General features: G+C 33.5%; 1 protein-coding gene and 3 non-coding genes across 4 annotated transcripts; all 4 read left to right on the top strand.

Moving 5' to 3' along the window:
* The first annotated feature begins 4,047 nt into the window (after window positions 1–4,047).
* LOC129245571 (DCN1-like protein 3) lies at window positions 4,048–7,099 on the top strand. Its single transcript, XM_054883824.1, has 4 exons — window positions 4,048–4,810; window positions 5,084–5,218; window positions 5,305–5,635; window positions 5,703–7,099. Exons 1-4 carry the CDS (start codon window positions 4,714–4,716, stop codon window positions 6,223–6,225), a joined length of 1,086 nt encoding a protein of 361 aa, XP_054739799.1. The 5' UTR covers window positions 4,048–4,713; the 3' UTR covers window positions 6,226–7,099.
* Window positions 7,100–10,240: 3,141 nt separating this feature from the next.
* Trnat-ugu (transfer RNA threonine (anticodon UGU)) lies at window positions 10,241–10,312 on the top strand. Its single transcript has one exon. It is a non-coding gene; the product is annotated as a tRNA-Thr (tRNA).
* Window positions 10,313–10,658: 346 nt separating this feature from the next.
* Trnat-ugu (transfer RNA threonine (anticodon UGU)) lies at window positions 10,659–10,730 on the top strand. The gene has a single exon. It is a non-coding gene; the product is annotated as a tRNA-Thr (tRNA).
* Window positions 10,731–17,427: 6,697 nt separating this feature from the next.
* On the top strand, window positions 17,428–17,499 carry Trnat-ugu (transfer RNA threonine (anticodon UGU)). Its single transcript has one exon. It is a non-coding gene; the product is annotated as a tRNA-Thr (tRNA).
* The last annotated feature ends 332 nt before the right edge of the window (window positions 17,500–17,831 follow it).

Raw genomic sequence — 17,831 nt, 5'->3', positions numbered from 1 at the left:
CACGGGACATAGCTACAGTCATACTGATTAATTTTTTTTTTTGGTTTTTGTGTTTCACATAAATAGAAGAGCCAAAATGGACAACATCGTCCAGGTGCAATTTTTAGGGAGGGTCAACTTCAGCGCCATTTTTTAAATTATTATAATTAAAAAAAAAGAATTTTTTACATTCATTGTATGTAAAAGAAGCCTAAAAAATTTAAATATATTTTTTCTTGTAAAAAAAAATCCTAAAAATACCTTAAATTTTCAAGGTCTAGACCACCGGGACCCCTTAAGTGTTGTCACAAGCTCGGAGCTTCAACATCAGGCGCACTGTCACCCGATTCACTGTACGTTTCCTAGTTTTCGCTGCTACTCAACTGTGCTGCTACTGTGTTTGCTGAGAGGGGATTTCGTCTAATCACCACGGTAGGGAGGGATTCACCTCATTTCATGCGGTAAAATTAAAAAAAGATTTCTTGCCGGGAATGAGTCATAAATAAATCATATTATTAAACATACATATTGTATATAAAAGAAAGTACCAAAATGGCGATTTATAAAGTGAAATAATAGATTAGTCCAAGGCGTAGATGAGGAATATATTATATTATATATCCTATGAATTGGGATACAATATAAAATAAATATTGGCTTGAAATGGTTTTGTGGATGCACAATGCAAACAATATTGGTATTTTGTTATTTGTAGAAGTTCTGTTATATTTACATTCGTTACGTATAGGTATAGCATGTACGGTCATTTATACATGTAAGGAAAAACGACGTGAATACATTTCTTATTCCCGCCGCACGCATAGACATCACAACACATTCATTTTATTTATTCAATTCATAGTGCCAATTTTTTTTAAATTGTAATCGAAAAAAATCTGAATAATAAATTTTATTGTACTCGATTAACGTTTCAAAAATAAGAATATAGTAAACAAATTGATAGGTGAGGTCTTGAGATGGGAGAGGTGCGTTGCTTTAAATTTTTGTGTGGTGCGAAACTCAGTGTGGTGCTTATATTCTTGGTGTTCTAAAAATCTATGGTGAAAAGATTTTTAAAGGTGTACTACATAGCAGACCTTATTCAGTTCTGAGCGAATTTGAGAGATAGCTGACGTCACTTGGGATGTGTTTGACAAAATGTAGCTTGTACTACTGATAAAAATCAACACAACCAATGCTTTGTTTATTGGTTTGTTTACGTATACGGTGAAAACAAATGTGCATAGCTGCAAATTGTTTTGTTTTATTAAAATTTATATTTTGATCTAAATGAAGTGCGCGATTTTACTCAAATATAACTAAATTTAATTTAAAACAGTATCACAAGCAAAATTTTGTGAAACACATTCCATGTGTCGTGGAATCCAAAGTTCGCCACACAATTTTTTTTTCACCATACTTATCAAGCAAACCTGGAAATCTATCATCCTTGCTAAAACCCCTTACTAGAGATTCTTTCAAAACTCAATTGTACTAAAAATGCTAATCGGTAACATTTTCGCCTTCCCATCTCCACCTCCATTTTTTAACTCAGTTGCTAGTATCTTCGCTTGAATTTTCTCAAAGTGTTAACGAATAACATTGAAGATTTGCAGTTGTAACCTGAAGGAATTTAGTTGTTTATTATAAATATCTTTTTTACATTGCAACTTACTCATGTATCATATTATAATATTATATATAACATTTTCGTTTTCTTGGCGAGATGTTTAGATCTATTTCTCTATTTAGCTTACGATTAAAAATATATTTATGTATGTACATTCGGGACCTAACTCTTTTAACTTTATGTTTATGCAGCTTATGCTACCTAGCAACGTCAATACTATAGGTTGCTTTAAAAGCCGTTAATTATGAGTAAATCATCTTCATTATGTGTATTAAACATATCTTTGAATTGTCGCAATTGCTCCATTATAAGTGTACTGGGTACAAATAATCCACCTTTGCTTGTGTGGTATGTTTGCACGATTCACTAAGTGAGTGGCGAGGATGTCCTCAGGTAACCTATGGCAAATGATTTTCCGAGCGATCGTGCTCCATTTTATCGAGGCCAGCCTTTTGTTGGTTTCGAGGCAATTTATTGATTTTAAGATCAACGCTGTAAATATGTATATGCAATCAACACATAATCAAATTTTAATTATTTCAGTTCATATTCCGAAATTTCCAAAACTCTGTAAAAACTTCAATAAAACCGAAGAAGCTGGTTTTGCTATAACTTGGATACTGGACGCTTAATTTTTTTAATCATCAATATATCACAAAATAATAACAAAACTCACGAGCAAATATTGTATTAAATTACTACAGATTTTATTCAAGAAAGGTACTCGTAAAAATGAATTCGATTTGTTGAGCTCATACACGTAATGTAATTTGTTATTTAAACCTTACGAACAATTGATAAAAAAATAACAGACCTGCGCAATACGCAATCTTGTATTCTATATTTCTTTAGGAGAGCAATGGGAAATTGCGCAAATTCTTATTGGAAAAATGTTTAATGCAGAGAATTAATAAACTAGAAAATCAGAGAGAGAGATAGAGAGATAGAAAGATGAGTGGTTTGTTCTTCTCCAGGAACTCTTTATTAGATAATGTAACTAATACTGTGCTTCTAAAATCACCATAAAAAATTGCTTCTTTAAATCCGTCCATTTAGACTTTTACCAAATTTTTTAATAATCAAGTTTTATTTTTTAAGCAAACTTGTCATTGTACTTTGTCATTTTCTTTATTTTTGAAAACTGTCAACCTGATGAATAACATTTTTGTAACAGCGTCAAGAAACAATGTCGTTTGTTATCTATATATATATAAAGAAGTTACATTTCCTTGGTAATCTTATAACTCAAGAACCGCCGAACCGATTGACACAAAAGTTGAGAGTTCTTTTCTATCTTTGAGGAGGTGGTTTGTGTGAAGTTTGATTGAAATCGGTGCAGCCGTTCCTGAGTTATGACATTTTATGTGAGTAATGGTTTCCTCTCACACGAAATGCCTGTATGGGAAAAACAACAACAAATACACAGCCGCTTATGAGCGTTTCTGTTGTACTGTTGTGGTTGTAAGTGTATTATGTTAATATTAATTTTGGACGAAAATATAATAAAAACTGGAGCATTCAAGGAACTGGAAAAACATTTTTAACTTTATTTATTTTAGCATAATTTATTTAGCGTAAAAAATTGAAATGGAAATTAAAGAATCAAAGTTTAATTACAAGTTTTTATCGGCTCTTTCACCTTACCTGTATATAGGTGACCACCACAATCAAATTTTAAAAAAGTACAGAAAAGGCTATTGTGACATCTTTAGAAAGTATGTTGAATGAAAAAAATCAACTAATTCAACTGTTTAAACATTTTACGAGTTCTATAAAGAAAACTTAATATGAAAAATTTCTTGCGATATAAAGAAAACATTTTATGTATGGTGGTGCGAAGCCCACTGGGAAATGCTAGTTTAATATATTTTTGAATATAAAAAATATTAGAAAACAACTCTGTATTATGACTTTAACCATTACAAAAACGATAAAATACAAGAATGCGCCCATCAGCGAAGAGCGACGTCATGTACAATTGCACGAGAGTAATGTGGAAATGCTAACAAGAATGCAAGAAGAAGAAATTACACAACAATCAAACGAATAAATTGCTCAAATGTGACGTCAAGCAAACAGCGAAATTCACTGAGAGGAAAGTAGCGGTCCCAAGATTGGGGAAAAACCATTGGTTTCCAATTAGTTGTACAAATTTAGTTGGTAACTTTTAATTTGTATCAGCTAAAGGTTAAAACAGAGTTGCTAAGCTTCAAAACTGTTGTGTTGCCGGACTAATTAATAGCAAAATTAAATACTTATATTTTATACTTAACGACACTTAAGAAACATTTCAGAAAGATATTAAGATATTTGATAAAAAATACTTTGCTTCAACTTTCGACCGAATCTTTCGTTTTTCGATAGAATTTGTATCTGTTTTACAAACTGGTTTCATTGTTGTCAACTTTGAGAAAGACATACAATACAACACTGCACTCCCAGTGGGGTCATGTTAAGGAGTGATGTGAAAAAGTGCAAAGAAATACACAGATAAATAAGTATTTTCACTGATGCTGCTGTTTTGTGTTTTCGGGGAGGAGTATCAACCAGCGCCAATAATAACCACCAACAGCAGCGGTTGAAGAAGCGAATAACAAATAATAATTGTGACTCTTATGAATATTGCTCAGTCACCACCTAGTTAAGGAAATCGAAGGTGTGAAATAAAGCAAAAAAAAACGAAATTGGTGAGAAGACATTGCGACAGATTGTCTACTTAACGCGACCCTCGTCGCCTATTTGGCAACAGCAACAACGGCTGGGTGCTTCAACGACTTTGCTGTTTTGTTACCACGGTTTCGCAAGTTTTCCAATGAGTCAGCCCAGCGGAGGGTTCCCGAGGATCTAGTAATCAACCCATTAAGAATATCAATGCACATGTACTTTAATAAGCATCAAGAATCAAATACTGCCCGTCGTCCATCTTTACTGCCACAGTTGCACAAATAGATTATTTAACTATAATATTTACTTGCATACATTCGCGCATTTAATTACAATTTTGGTCTCGGTAGCCAATTGCAATTAACCAATTCGCCTCCAAGTAGTTAGACAGACGATATTAGTTGTCACTACGTTTAACGACCCACTAGCACTACACTGCGATGGGTAATTGCTTGCAATGCTTCCAGTCGACGTCCGAAAATTCGGGTGCCCCGAGTGCTGCTTCAGCGCCCACCTGCCAAAAACCACACATTGAAGGTAAGTAAAAGGATAATCCGTTAAGAACGGGGTTTCATATCTATACAAGTGGATGAATATTTAAAACTAGAAGAGTGATATTGTTTTTGGTATAAAGAAAAGTTAGAAGGTTTTGTTTTGAAAATTAAATATTTATGTATATTAGATTGAAAAAAAAAAATAAATATTAAACAAATATATTCATTCAAAATTCAAAATTCCAGTGAAACAATTTAATATCCTTTAGGAAATAAAAAATATATATATTCTTATACAAAATTAACATCGCTTCAGAAACGGATGAATTGCTCTCGCCCAGAAGTCCACTCAAGAACGCAAACAATTGTGATACTAAGCGAAGTAGTTTTAAGAAGTCTTTGGTTCTGCTTAATGGAAACGCCGCCACAATGAGTGATATAATAACGACGGGTATGTACAAAAAAGCACTGTAATAAAATGTTTTCAAAGGTAGATCAGCTTATGAAAGATAACTCACCTCTTCATCTCTTTTACAGCCGTTAAGGAAACACTGGAAGTATCCGACAACACACTTAATCAGCTTTTTGAAGAGTATAAAGATCCCGAAGAAGATATGATACTCACAGAGGGTATTGAGCGCCTTTGTCATGACCTTAAATACCAGCCGGACGAATTCGCTATTCTGGTGCTGGCCTGGTGTTTGGATGCATCTCAAATGTGCCGCTTTACCAAGTCCGAATTCATTGAGGGCTTACATAAGATGTGTGCAGACACTATCGACAAAATACGTATAAGACTGGAGCAAACGATTGAAATGCTCAAAGTGGACACGGAAATGTTTAAGCAGCTGTATCGATTCACATTTCGGTAACTTACTACATACAAATAAAAAGAACGAATGAAAGAAAATGAATATACATATTTCTCGTTGCAGCTTCGGCTTAGAGCCTGATCAGCGCATTCTCTCATTGGACATGGCCATTAGCCTTTGGAAATTGGTGTTCACGGTGCATACGCCAGAACTGCTCAGAAATTGGATACATTTCCTCGAGCAGCACCCCAGCATACGTGGCATACCGAAGGATACGTGGAATATGTTTTTGAATTTCTCCGAACAATGTGATATCAATAATTACGACGATACAGAAGCATGGCCGAGCTTATTCGACGATTTCGTCGATTACGAACGTTCCCGTCTAACTACGCTCACTGAAGTTGAAGAAAGCGAAGTAGCAGTCGATAGTGGTTATGGAGCGACTGCGGTAGTCGGTGAACCTGTAGACAACACGCAGTTAGAGACATGTGTTGCAGCCGCCTATGTCGATGATGACAACAACAATGATGATTTTAGTCGACAAGGGCATCAGCATGTGATGCACGCGCACGATTCACAATTAGGGAAGGCGGGAACAACAGGAACGACGGGCGTTCGCAGCGCCAACGATGATATATTATAGTATTAAACACTTGTTCATGGAACGACGGGTATATCGATATGTTGCGATGATTTGAAAATTGCTTCTTTTATTTATTTTTTAATGAAGCAAAAGTCGAGAAACAAAGGGCTAGAAAGATGAAACAACTACATAGCCGCAAAGCTTTTCGAGGACGACATTTGCATTTGCGTTTGCTTAACGCACTGCTCATTCGAAGATCTCCTTTTATTATTATTATTATTATAATGAACAAATAATTCATTTATTTTGTGCTATATGCACATTCATACTAGACTTGAATATGAACGAATAACGCTTTTCCAGTGAGCAATGTGGTGCGTTAGAGTAAGTTTTAACTATAAACCATTTCATTGCATACACATATACTAGTTTTACTTAACTTTCCAACACCTTTTCATTATGTAGGGCACATTCCCAATACCTTCGAAAATGCAATATAAGACTCATTGGCAACTAAGTAACTTAGGATTAAATGGGATATAAGCAAAGTCAATATGTAGATGTTGTAAGAGAAAATTACGTGCCTCACGAATAACATTACCTGGTTTCTTTCTGTTGCAACCTTTGTTGAAAAGCAGAGTGTGCATTAGCATAATTTTGCCAAAACTATTGAATAGCAAAATTATATAGTTGTAACTGATTTATTTCAATTGCACACTTATCGTTTTATTTAATGAAATAATCAAATCAATTTACTTGACGGACATGTTTGGGTTTTCAGCAGTACATTTGAATGCACCACATACATACACTTATTTAGATAAGATAAGACAAGATGATCATTAATGTATCCCATTTTAATTTACATAAATGCATATATAGTATGTTGATAAATTTTTGTTATGGCTAATTTTGTTTTGTACATAAATACAAATTTAATTTGAAAATAAGAATTGGTTATATACATCTAAAACAAAAATGTTTTTTTTTTGTTTTCTTTTTCAAGCTGTGCTAATTATGTTTGATTTCCAAAACTCTTTTTAACTATTGATTTCATCAACTGATTGTGGTTTATTTATTACAAGTGTTATCGAGTATTTTGTAACTTGTACATAAATTCAAAATGTGGATAAAAATATGAATTATTTATTTCTTGTTATTGCAACATACATTTTCGGGGCATGTGACGATTAATCCTTGATGGGATATAAATCCGCGTCATTCCGTTCAATTCTTTAACCCTTTCGCGATATTGTTGCCATATGGCAACAGTAAACTTTAAAAGGCCGTCAACACTCTCTTGTAAAAAATATCAACTTTTTTGTTACATATTTTCAAAAATTGAAGTTTAATGGTTAAAGAAAGCCTTCTGGCATATAGCACTTCACTCTGAAATTTGTATTTTCATTTTTAGATTTTTGAAGCATTTTGGGCAAATGTTTTCAACAATTTTTGAATAAAGTATATAGAAAAATGTTCAATCTGTCATTTAGCATATAAATATTTTTCGCTCACAGCTTTAAAAGCTGTGCTAATTTTTAAAACTAAGCTTGTTGCCATATGGCAACAAATTTCTCGTAAGGTGTTAACTTGCATTAGATTGCAGAAGCAGTTTATTTGCGATTGAAACCAGCACAAAACATTTGTTGCCATATGGCAACATTAAAAAAAAGCACTTAACAACAACAAAAAAAAAAAAAAAATGTATTTGTATTGCTATTGGTCCTAAAATAAATACTCAGACAAAAATTTGGATTTTTTGGATGGCGCAATAAAAAGATGTAGCGAAAGGGTTAACCGATATTTCGTTTTCAAAAACCATTTTTTTCTGAGTTCTTTATTCAAAGAAGTGGTGAAGCACATAAGCCTTCTATCTTTTTCAATGAATCAAATTCACATTTGCATTACTCTTTAATTAATCATTGCCGATTTTGGGCAAAAAGAGTGAAAACGTAAAATAAATTTGCAAATCGGTCTCCTTTTCTTCGAGTATATACACAAATCGCTTATTTCCTCCAAGGTTGTCTTATCTGAATAAAAACAAATTTTGAGTTATGACGATCTAGGCGCAATCAAACGCTGTGTATGTAGTATATCCGTGCATACATAAATAAAGTACCTATAAAAATAAAATTAAGTAGCATTTGCTACTGATAATTTTTTTCTTGATATCGAAAATTATTTAACTCGCTTAGCTATTTAATAACAACAAAAAAAAACTAATATTAACAAAAAGTATAATTAACAAATTGAAGCTCAAAATGTAAGCTTGATGTATCTTTACATAGATTCTTACATTTTATAAATGATTTTTCGCATATAAGCGTAGTAATTAATAAATAATTCGTACTTATCAAATAATTAAATAGATATTTAGATGATCGTAAAGCTAACTAAGATTAAATTTAATTGCATGTAGTTGTAGATTTTGTCGAAATATTTGGGTTATTTTTCATCAACAGCTGACTGGACTTTGTATTAACGATTAATGAAAAGGATAGCCTGAAAAACCTTAAATTAAAAATAACTACAACGGATTGCATAAGTTTTGAACATTCGCTCTTAAATTCACGCTAAATAGAAAATGCTTGGTATATGAAAATATATTATTTTATTACATTTTCTAAATAGTACACACATATACTCGTACATACTGACATATAATTTATTGATACTCTAATTAAAGAGAAGACTTCAAAGTAGGTGGCCACCGGTTTCTTGGATATTGAAGTGTAAATAGCCAAATTATTGTTGAGCTTAGTACATACACAGTACATATAAATTATGCCTCAGTGTAAAAAATTCAAGTGTTCCATTGGTTAGATGCATTAGAGCGACTCCATGTCAAGTGATACAAATATTCTAGACATTGCCGGAAATTAAAAAAAAAAGTGGTTTACTAGTGGTAGACTTTGAGTATGAAGAGAGGCAAATTGAAAAAATAAAATAAACATTTTGAGAATTTTTTAAAGTGAAATATGTATCTTCGTTCCTTTCTAATATTTTTAAAAATATTTCACTGATTCGCCGAGCGTATTTCAATATAACTCGAAAAGTTATGGGAATCCCACTATGAAATTTTCAGAGATTACTAAGAAAAACTTTCAAATTTCCCATATATTACAAAAAAAATATTTTTTTTTTTAACTTTGAGCAAATAAGTAAAAGAAATTTCCTAACAAAAATTCGTTTAAGAAATATATTTGATTAAAAAAATATATACATATTTATAAAAACTTTAAAAAGAAATGAAAATATTTAAATGAGAAAAAAGCACTTCAACAAATATTGAAGATTGAATAAATCTGTTGTTGTTGTTGCAGCATAAAAGCATAAACATTCCCCATACATGTACGGGAAATGCTGCTGGAGTGACAGCCCTTGGCCAGACTTAAGTCTGGATCGTTCCGGTAATGTAGAACCGACTGTCGTGGGAACGAATTGAATAAATCTCAAAACTAGTACCTTTTTGCAAAATTTTGTAAGTTACTTCTTATTATATTCAAATTGATGGCAATGCCCAAATTATTTGGTTCACTTTACATGGAATAGCTCATATGTATGTATGTATGCATGTACTTTATTTGATTTTGGGTGTATGTAACTTCGATGCCTATAAATACACACGACACGTGAATGTAAATATGTATACATGTGTGCACGCTCTTACTTACATATTTTGTGAAGCTCTGCGCTGCACTCAAAACTCCAATTATTTAGAATGAAAAAATCAATAAATTTAGACGGAATGACAAATGATACAACTTTGATTATGTATGTAAGTAGTCGATCGATATGAATTTATTGAATTAAATAAATGACCATATATTTGAAGACAACAAATGTAACCTTTAAGAGAAGAAAATTGAGAAGAACAACTGCAGCATAAAAATAAAAAATAAAGATTATATACATATGTACAGACAAAATGATATATGTAGTTTATTTTGGAATATGCATCGATTGAAATATTTGGTAATTTTTAAAAAGTTAATTCGTGGTTAATTTGGCTTTCAATGGGTTAAATCGTCTCACATTGATGAGAAATACGCACTTTGGCAAAATATTTATGTTCGCCTCTTTAGCTCAGTGGCAGAGCACTGGTCTTGTAAACCAGGGGTCGTGAGTTCAATCCTCACAGGAGGCAATGCGAAATCTTTTTTTTTTCAAATGTCCTTTTTTATATTTATTTTTAATTTATTTAATTGTAAAAGCGAGCGAAAGGTATTAAAAATTTTGAACAATCTTTTATATGCGAATTCTTGTGAGTATATATAAAGAAGATAAATAATTGAGTACACATCAGAAGTTTTTGAAGCGCTTAGAAAAGCTTTAGAAGGAAGATTTGTGTTAAAATCTCATTCAATTACAAATTTATAGTTGCCCAAGCACTGTATTATATTGGATAAATTAACGATTTCATTTGTTTGTGTGGCAGCATTGTTTTAATAGGTATAGTAACAAGTGGGAGATTTGACGGGCAGTGGTTGCAAGCCTCTTTAGCTCAGTGGCAGAGCACTGGTCTTGTAAACCAGGGGTCGTGAGTTCAATCCTCACAGGAGGCATTTAGTTAAGGGTACACAATAACAGTCTAATAAAGTTGTACCCTCATACTTCTTTATTGTTGTAATTCAACTTAACAAAAGAACTCTTTTCATTTAATAATAAATAATTAATTTTTTTCGATGATTTTTCTTAGTTGGTTTACAGCAAAAAATATAGTGAATCGCTGGTGTAAATTTTGCATAATGTTTTATTGTAATTCAACTTAGCGAAGCCACTCCTTCTATTTAATAAAAATAATTAATATTCTAAGTTGCAAAATATTATATTGAAACAAATAGCCTAATACTAGTGGTTTTGTTAGAACTCTCACAAAGATGTCCCATTTATTGAAATAATGCGGTTTATACAAGGTGGCGCAAAAGTAACCTTGCGATGTTTTTTGGCTGTAATTAAAAAAAAAATGAAAAACTTTGATTCTTCTTGTGGATTATTTTTATTTGGTGTTGATTGCCATTGGAGCCCTTTTTATGGCATTTTCCATCACTTTGGCCAAAACTTCCGGCGATAGGTCCTCACATTCTTGACGGATATTGTCTTTAAGAGCTGCAAGAGTCTGGGGCTTGTTGACATAAACCTGCGACTTTAAAAAGCCCCACAAAAAGAAGTCTGGAGCGGTCAAATCAGGCGATCTTGCTGGCCAGTGCAAATCGCCAAAACGGGAGATTAGGTGCCCGGGAAATGCATCCTTCAGCATATCGGTTGTGGCACGTGCAGTGTGTGCCGTTGCACCGTCCTGTTGGAACCACATGTTTTCCAATCCCAATTCATCAAGTTGCGGCAAAAAGAACTCGTTGATCATTGCTCTGTAGCGCTCACCATTCACAGTAACCGTTTGGCCCCCGACGTCTTCGAAGAAAAAAGGTCCGATGACTCCTCCAGCGAAAACAGCACACCATACAGAGACTTTGAGCGGGTGTAATGGCTCTTCGTGGGTTACACACGGATTTTCAGTGCCCCAGAAGCGTAAATTTTGCTTATTTACGTACCCGCTAAGATGGAAATGGGCCTCATCACTCATGATTATTTTTGATGAAAAATCATCTTCCTCTTGGTGGTGATTAAGGATGGCTTGAGCGTATGTTAGACGCGATTTGGGGTCAGCAGCTAACAGCTGATGCACCGTCTGGACTTTGTATGGAAACATCTTCAAATCTTGTACCAAAATTCGCTGTAAAGACCGTCGACTGATACCCATTTGCGTGGCACGTCGTCTGGTCGATGTCGACGGCGCTTCCATGACATCCTCGGCTACAGCAGCATTATTCTCTGCAGAACTGCTACTCCGGGGTCTGCCACGCCTGGCAGCATCTCGTGTTGTGCCAGTCTCTTCGAGGCGAGCGGCTAAACGTCGCAGTGTTTCACCAGTAGGCGTTGGACGGCGAGGAAATCTGCGATGAAATTCACGACCGATTATTGGTCACCGACCGATTATTGGTCAAATAAATAGTCAGCAATATTCCGCGTTCTGGAGCAGTGTAGCGTAACATTGTTTATTAACGTGTATTTCGCATGTGTTTACTACACAAATGTCAAAACAGAACTGACATTAGGGGCCAATCGCAAAATTTATAGAATTTTCTGATAGGAGGATTACTTTAGCGCCACCTGTTAGATAACTAGCTGTACCTACGTCAACAACTAACTAATTTAAGAAAAATAACTTAAAAAAAAAAATCAGTACACAAATATTCAATTCATTCTAAACCATTTTATTGATTCTGTTTATTTCGAAAAAATCGGTTGAACGTGGCAGAAGTTGCTATTCTGCAGCGCCACCTGGTGGCGAGTGGCAGCAATGAGCATATTCTGCCACGTTCAACCGATTTTTTCGAAAAATGGAAAAATACATATACCATATATACCACTTTTTATAATAATCGGTCCAGTAGATTTTGAGTTCATCGAGGACATACAGACAAACATTCATTTTTATATATAAAGAGGATAAGATCTCTGCCTGATTTTAACATATTTTAATTATTCCTATTTTTTCTTTATTTCAACATAGGTTGGGTAATAATTCAATAATAATAATTACTATTCAAAAAGGTGTTCCTTTCCGTAACCATTTGAAAAACCAAACAGCCTCATTTGGCGCTATAGATTATTCTACGATACAATAAAAAAGGTTTTGGATTAAAAAACAGAGTTTTGATATTTGTAAAGATGTCAAATTTGGTATCTTCGGAAATGCACCTAGATGCGTGAACTGCTTTTGCAGTGCAAAGAATATTCAAAGATAAGTGAGTAGAAAACATTTTTTGTTTTGATTTTTATAGTAACTATTTCTTAAATTTTAGACAATTTTATTTTATATGTATATTTGTATGTATATTTGTATTATATGTATATTTTTTTTTTTTTTTGAGAAGCCCTATCTGAGAATGAGATGAAGGTCCTCATCAGATGGAAGAAAAAGGACCTATTTTGGAGTAAAGTTGTGAAAAGAAGGCTTGATAGAGACAAGCGTAATAGTGGTTGTACGTCGTTTCCTAAAGCCTAAAACTAAAACAAATTTCGTTAAAAACTATTTATACAATTCCATAAAAAGTTATGCAAAAACTTGCATGAATAGTTGATCGGCTCATTAGAAAATGAAAATAAAATATATCATTGGAATATGATTTTACTATTCCAAAAAATTATTTGCTTTCAGTATTTTTTTATTTTACTGAAATATTTTTTCTAACATATAACTAGAAATTATCACTTTTTGTCTCACGTATACCGTCAACATATAAATCCAATCCCAGTTCCACTTTATTTATCTATTTTGTGTACTGCAACAAAGAACGCGCTCTAAAATGCAACCAAAAGATAAGCAAATTCTTGACATTGATAACAGCTGCATTGCCTGCAAATCGTGATGCATTTCCGATGAGGCGCAATGGAGTTTTTTTTTTCGTGGGGGTATTTGATATTGTCTGTAAGTAATACAAAAACTAATGAATTGGAATGTTTATGACTTGCTAATATTTTTTGCCATTCCTTATTTGGTTTACTCCAACCTATGAAGAATCTATTAATTTTATTTTCTTTTTTTTTAATTTCATTTCGTTTGTTAAGGGGGCAGTTCCTCCAGATATAAATTATATATTAATATTCATGCTCAAATGAATATAGAAACATTTTTTTGAAATTGAAAAAAAAAAAAAAAATGGCGGCGCTACAGCTGCTCAAACGTGGCTCCTATACAGCCTCTTGTAATCAACTGAAATCAACTAGACAACATTTATTCATTAAAATATTAGGTGCGCAACGAAGTTCTCGCTGTTTTTTTGATGAAAATACAATTTTATTCTGAAAAAATGGTTACAAGTGAATCATTGAGAGTACTACTCATCGCTGCTACTACTTTCCACCATCTTTCTGGTAGATCTCGTATACCGTCGCGGTAAAACTGTTCACCTTTGGAGGCTATCCACGGATCAATTTTTGGATGTCTTCGTATGAGTGGAACTGCTGGTCAGCTAGACCATGTGTCATCGATCGGAACAGGTGATAATCGGACGGCGCAATATCTCGAGAATATGGCGGGTGGGGTAGATTTTCCCATTTCAGTGTTTCCAGGTAGATCAGAATCACTTTTTCATGCCTCTTCGCGTATTGCGGCCGCTTCTCGCGCAGTGCTCGGCTCAATCGCAACAATTGAAGTCGATACCGATCCTCAGTGTTGGTTTCGCTTTGTTTTAACAGTTCATAATAAATAACACCAACTTGATTCACCAAATATATAGCATAACCTTCGCAACGTGAATATTCGGCCGAGGCGATGACGTAGAAGCATGACCGGGCAGTCCCTATGACTTTCTTTTCTTGGGATTGCTGTAATGAATCCATTTTTCACCAGCCTTCCTTTTTTGCCGCTGAAGCAGTTGTTCACAGGTGAAAAAACGACGTTCAACATCCCTTGGTTTTAACTCATAAGGAACCCAAGTCCCCTGTTTCTGAATCATTCCCAAAGCATGCAATTGCTTGGAAACGGATTGGCGGGTAACTCCTAATACTGAAACAAGCTCTTCTTGCATTTGACACGGATCCTCATTGAGCAATGCCTCCAATTCAGCGTCTTCGAAGGTGTTTGGCCTTCCTTCACGCGGACAGTCGTCAACATTAAAATGAACGTCTTTGAAGCGACGGAACCAATCTCGGCACGTTGTTTCACTTAAAGCAGCATCTCCATAAACTGTTTGTAGCTCTCGATGCGCTTCAGCGACCGTTTTTTTCGAATGAAAGAGGAAAATCAACACTTCCCACAAATGACGGTTATTCGGCATAAAATCAGACATTTTCACAAAACCAAAAGTATGTATATGATACCAAAACAAAATCACTAATGTGTCGAAGTAAAGTCACATTTACTTCTGAGAACAAGAAATTTTCATATCGATCCTTTAGTAGGACTGCATAGAACTTTAATTTTAACAATAAAAAAATACATTTTTGCTATTTTAAATGATATTAAATGTTAAATGTACAACAAAAATAACTTGTTTCAATAATTTTAAACAAAAACGTTTCTGGAATTTTTCACTAATACTACGGAATTAGTACGGTCCTGGCAGATGGGCTGCTTGTGTCCAAATTTTGTAGTGCTAAATATTGCCCTCGTTAGGCAATAGAAAGTCTCCGAGTGTATTTCTGCCATGTAAAAGCTCCTCATAAAAAACAACCATTTGCCGTTCGGAGTCGGCTTAAAACTGTAGGAGGAGGAGTTTGGCCAAATTCCTAACAGAAATATACGCGCCAATAATTATATTATTAAATATTCAAGGGATCATTTGGCCAATTATAAAAGCTATTTGTGTAGAAAGCATCGTTATGCTTTTGAAAACGAGAGCAGCAAATGAACAGCAGCAACTTTTCCGACGCGAAAAAAGAGATGAATGATAAGCGCGATAAATGCACGAGTTTTGTAACTGAATATAATGTGACATCAATTTTTCTTAATACAAAGAATTTTCAATGATTACTTAACCCAATATGATATACATATAAAAAACCAACAAATAAATAAACGTAACATTTGATGTTCCAAAATACAAGGGGGCGCAAAATTAATCTTCCAGCTTTGTTTTTAAATAACTTTCTCACTAAATAAAAAAAAAGGTTTTGAGTGATGGAAATATTTATATTGACCTCAATACACTCCATTGCTTGTCAGTCTGTATACGGCAGCTGTCTACTTCACAAGTGTCAAATATGACTGATGTACCACGCCATTTGCAAAAATTATAAATCTTCAATAAGGTCATTAATTTTGCGCCACCTTGTACCACAATTATGCTCAGTTTCACCCATAAATCTTCAAAAGTTGTACAATTTCGGTACGAAACTTTGCTATTTTTTTTATTTTAATTTAATATTGATTAGTGAAATCGAGCATTAGTATTACATTTTTTTAACGCAAATTAAACAAAGTCTTCAATAACTAATTCTGCCAATCAGTTATCTCACGACAACGACAATTTGCTTGGAGCACTCTGGAATCAGACATGTCACTCGGAATCAAGCCATGCAAATGCATTATTTAAAATTGCGATTTAAAACGAACCTAGCGGAATATTAGGAAGCAAAGAAATACACGCAGAAAGCATTACACAATTTATATAAAGTAGTGCAGGAAGCTTCCGCCACTCAAGTTAGCGTAGAACACGCTTTCTCAACGTTAAAATATTTACACATACATACATAAGGCCGAGTTGAATGGACAGCCTCACTGAGGCAATTTTAATATTACGGCTTGCTTATAAGTAATGCTTTTATGTTCACAGCGTTTTATTAGATATTGTTTATCATTCCTTGTTACATTTGCAAATATTATATAACTGCGCATATTTTATCAAATAAACTAAATGAAATTTTTAAAGTTAACATTTTTTGATAATTATTGAAATGAAATGATACAATTTTTTTTTTATTGGATAATTTACAAAATAAAATAGTTTGTAAATAATTATTTCATATAATTATTCAACCAATTATTTTCTGTTCATTTTGTTGTACTCCTCTTGCCTTAAGATAATTTAGCGCATAGAGTTTTTTTGCCAAATGTACGGTGTACCAGTGAATGTACTCATAATTTAACAATCGAATCGGTCGCAAATTCGAAATTGGAAACAAATGACATGAAGAGCATAAACGCTCAAGTTCTCAAACCGAATTGAGTAGAAAAGAATTTTATTTTGAGTTAAATTTCTTGTATATGTACATTTGAGGCCAAAAAGTAAATAAATAAGATATAAAAAAATGTTTGTGCTTTAAATTTTAATTTAAAAGTTTTACTTTCACGCAGACTATTAAATACTTTCAAACAATTTTGGGCATCACCTCTTTGATTGAAATTATATACATAGGTAGATTAATGGATATTATAGTATCATATTTGCCTATTAAAAAAGAAATGTTAAACAAAGGATCATGCAGGGAAGCCTACGTCTTTCTCATTCTAAAATCACTTTGGATTACAAAATAATTTTTTTAAGCTTAAAATAGTTAAAACATTTTTTTACTTACACATTTTTGCATCTTTCCATTTTTTTCAAGTTCTCCGTTATTGGTTTGTAAATTTCCACTACCACCATCAATTCATAGTTTGGCAGCCACTGTGCAACTAAATATGTATGTGTGAATAAAAACGATTGAAACTTTTTCGCAGATAAGCTAAATGTATAATGTGGCACGATTTTAATAGACGCCTCTTTAGCTCAGTGGCAGAGCACTGGTCTTGTAAACCAGGGGTCGTGAGTTCAATCCTCACAGGAGGCATGTGAAAACGAGTTAGCTTTCCAGGCTCGTTAGCGCTCATCTTTTTACATACATATCCACTAAAGGGGACAGATACCTGAACGGCCATATTTTCCCTGATGTTCATTAAAATTATTTTAAATGAAGAAGTCAATATATTTTTTTGTTTAAAATTGGCATACATTTTATTTATACATTAAAATAATAAAATTTTTTTTTTTTTTATTTTAATCATTTAAAATGGCGGATGTACACTCAATTCTTCCAGGAAGGTCGCAGCGGGGCTTCTCAATCGGCATTGTAGCATCGGTGTCAGTGACCTGAATACAAAAAACAAAAAATTTTTTTGTTTA

The sequence above is a fragment of the Anastrepha obliqua genome, chromosome 4 (genome assembly GCF_027943255.1).
Source record: "Anastrepha obliqua isolate idAnaObli1 chromosome 4, idAnaObli1_1.0, whole genome shotgun sequence".
NCBI lineage: Eukaryota > Metazoa > Arthropoda > Insecta > Diptera > Tephritidae > Anastrepha > Anastrepha obliqua.
Note: the sequence above shows the minus strand (reverse complement) of the source record. Positions and strands in the feature narration are given on the sequence as shown.

Coding starts and splice junctions, on each gene's coding strand:
- LOC129245571 (XM_054883824.1), top strand. CDS start 4,714: ATGGGTAATTGCTTGCAATGCTTCCAGTCGACGTCCGAAAATTCGGGT. Junction 4,811..5,083: donor CCAAAAACCACACATTGAAG/GTAAGTAAAAGG, acceptor ACATCGCTTCAG/AAACGGATGAATTGCTCTCG. Junction 5,636..5,702: donor CTGTATCGATTCACATTTCG/GTAACTTACTAC, acceptor TTCTCGTTGCAG/CTTCGGCTTAGAGCCTGATC.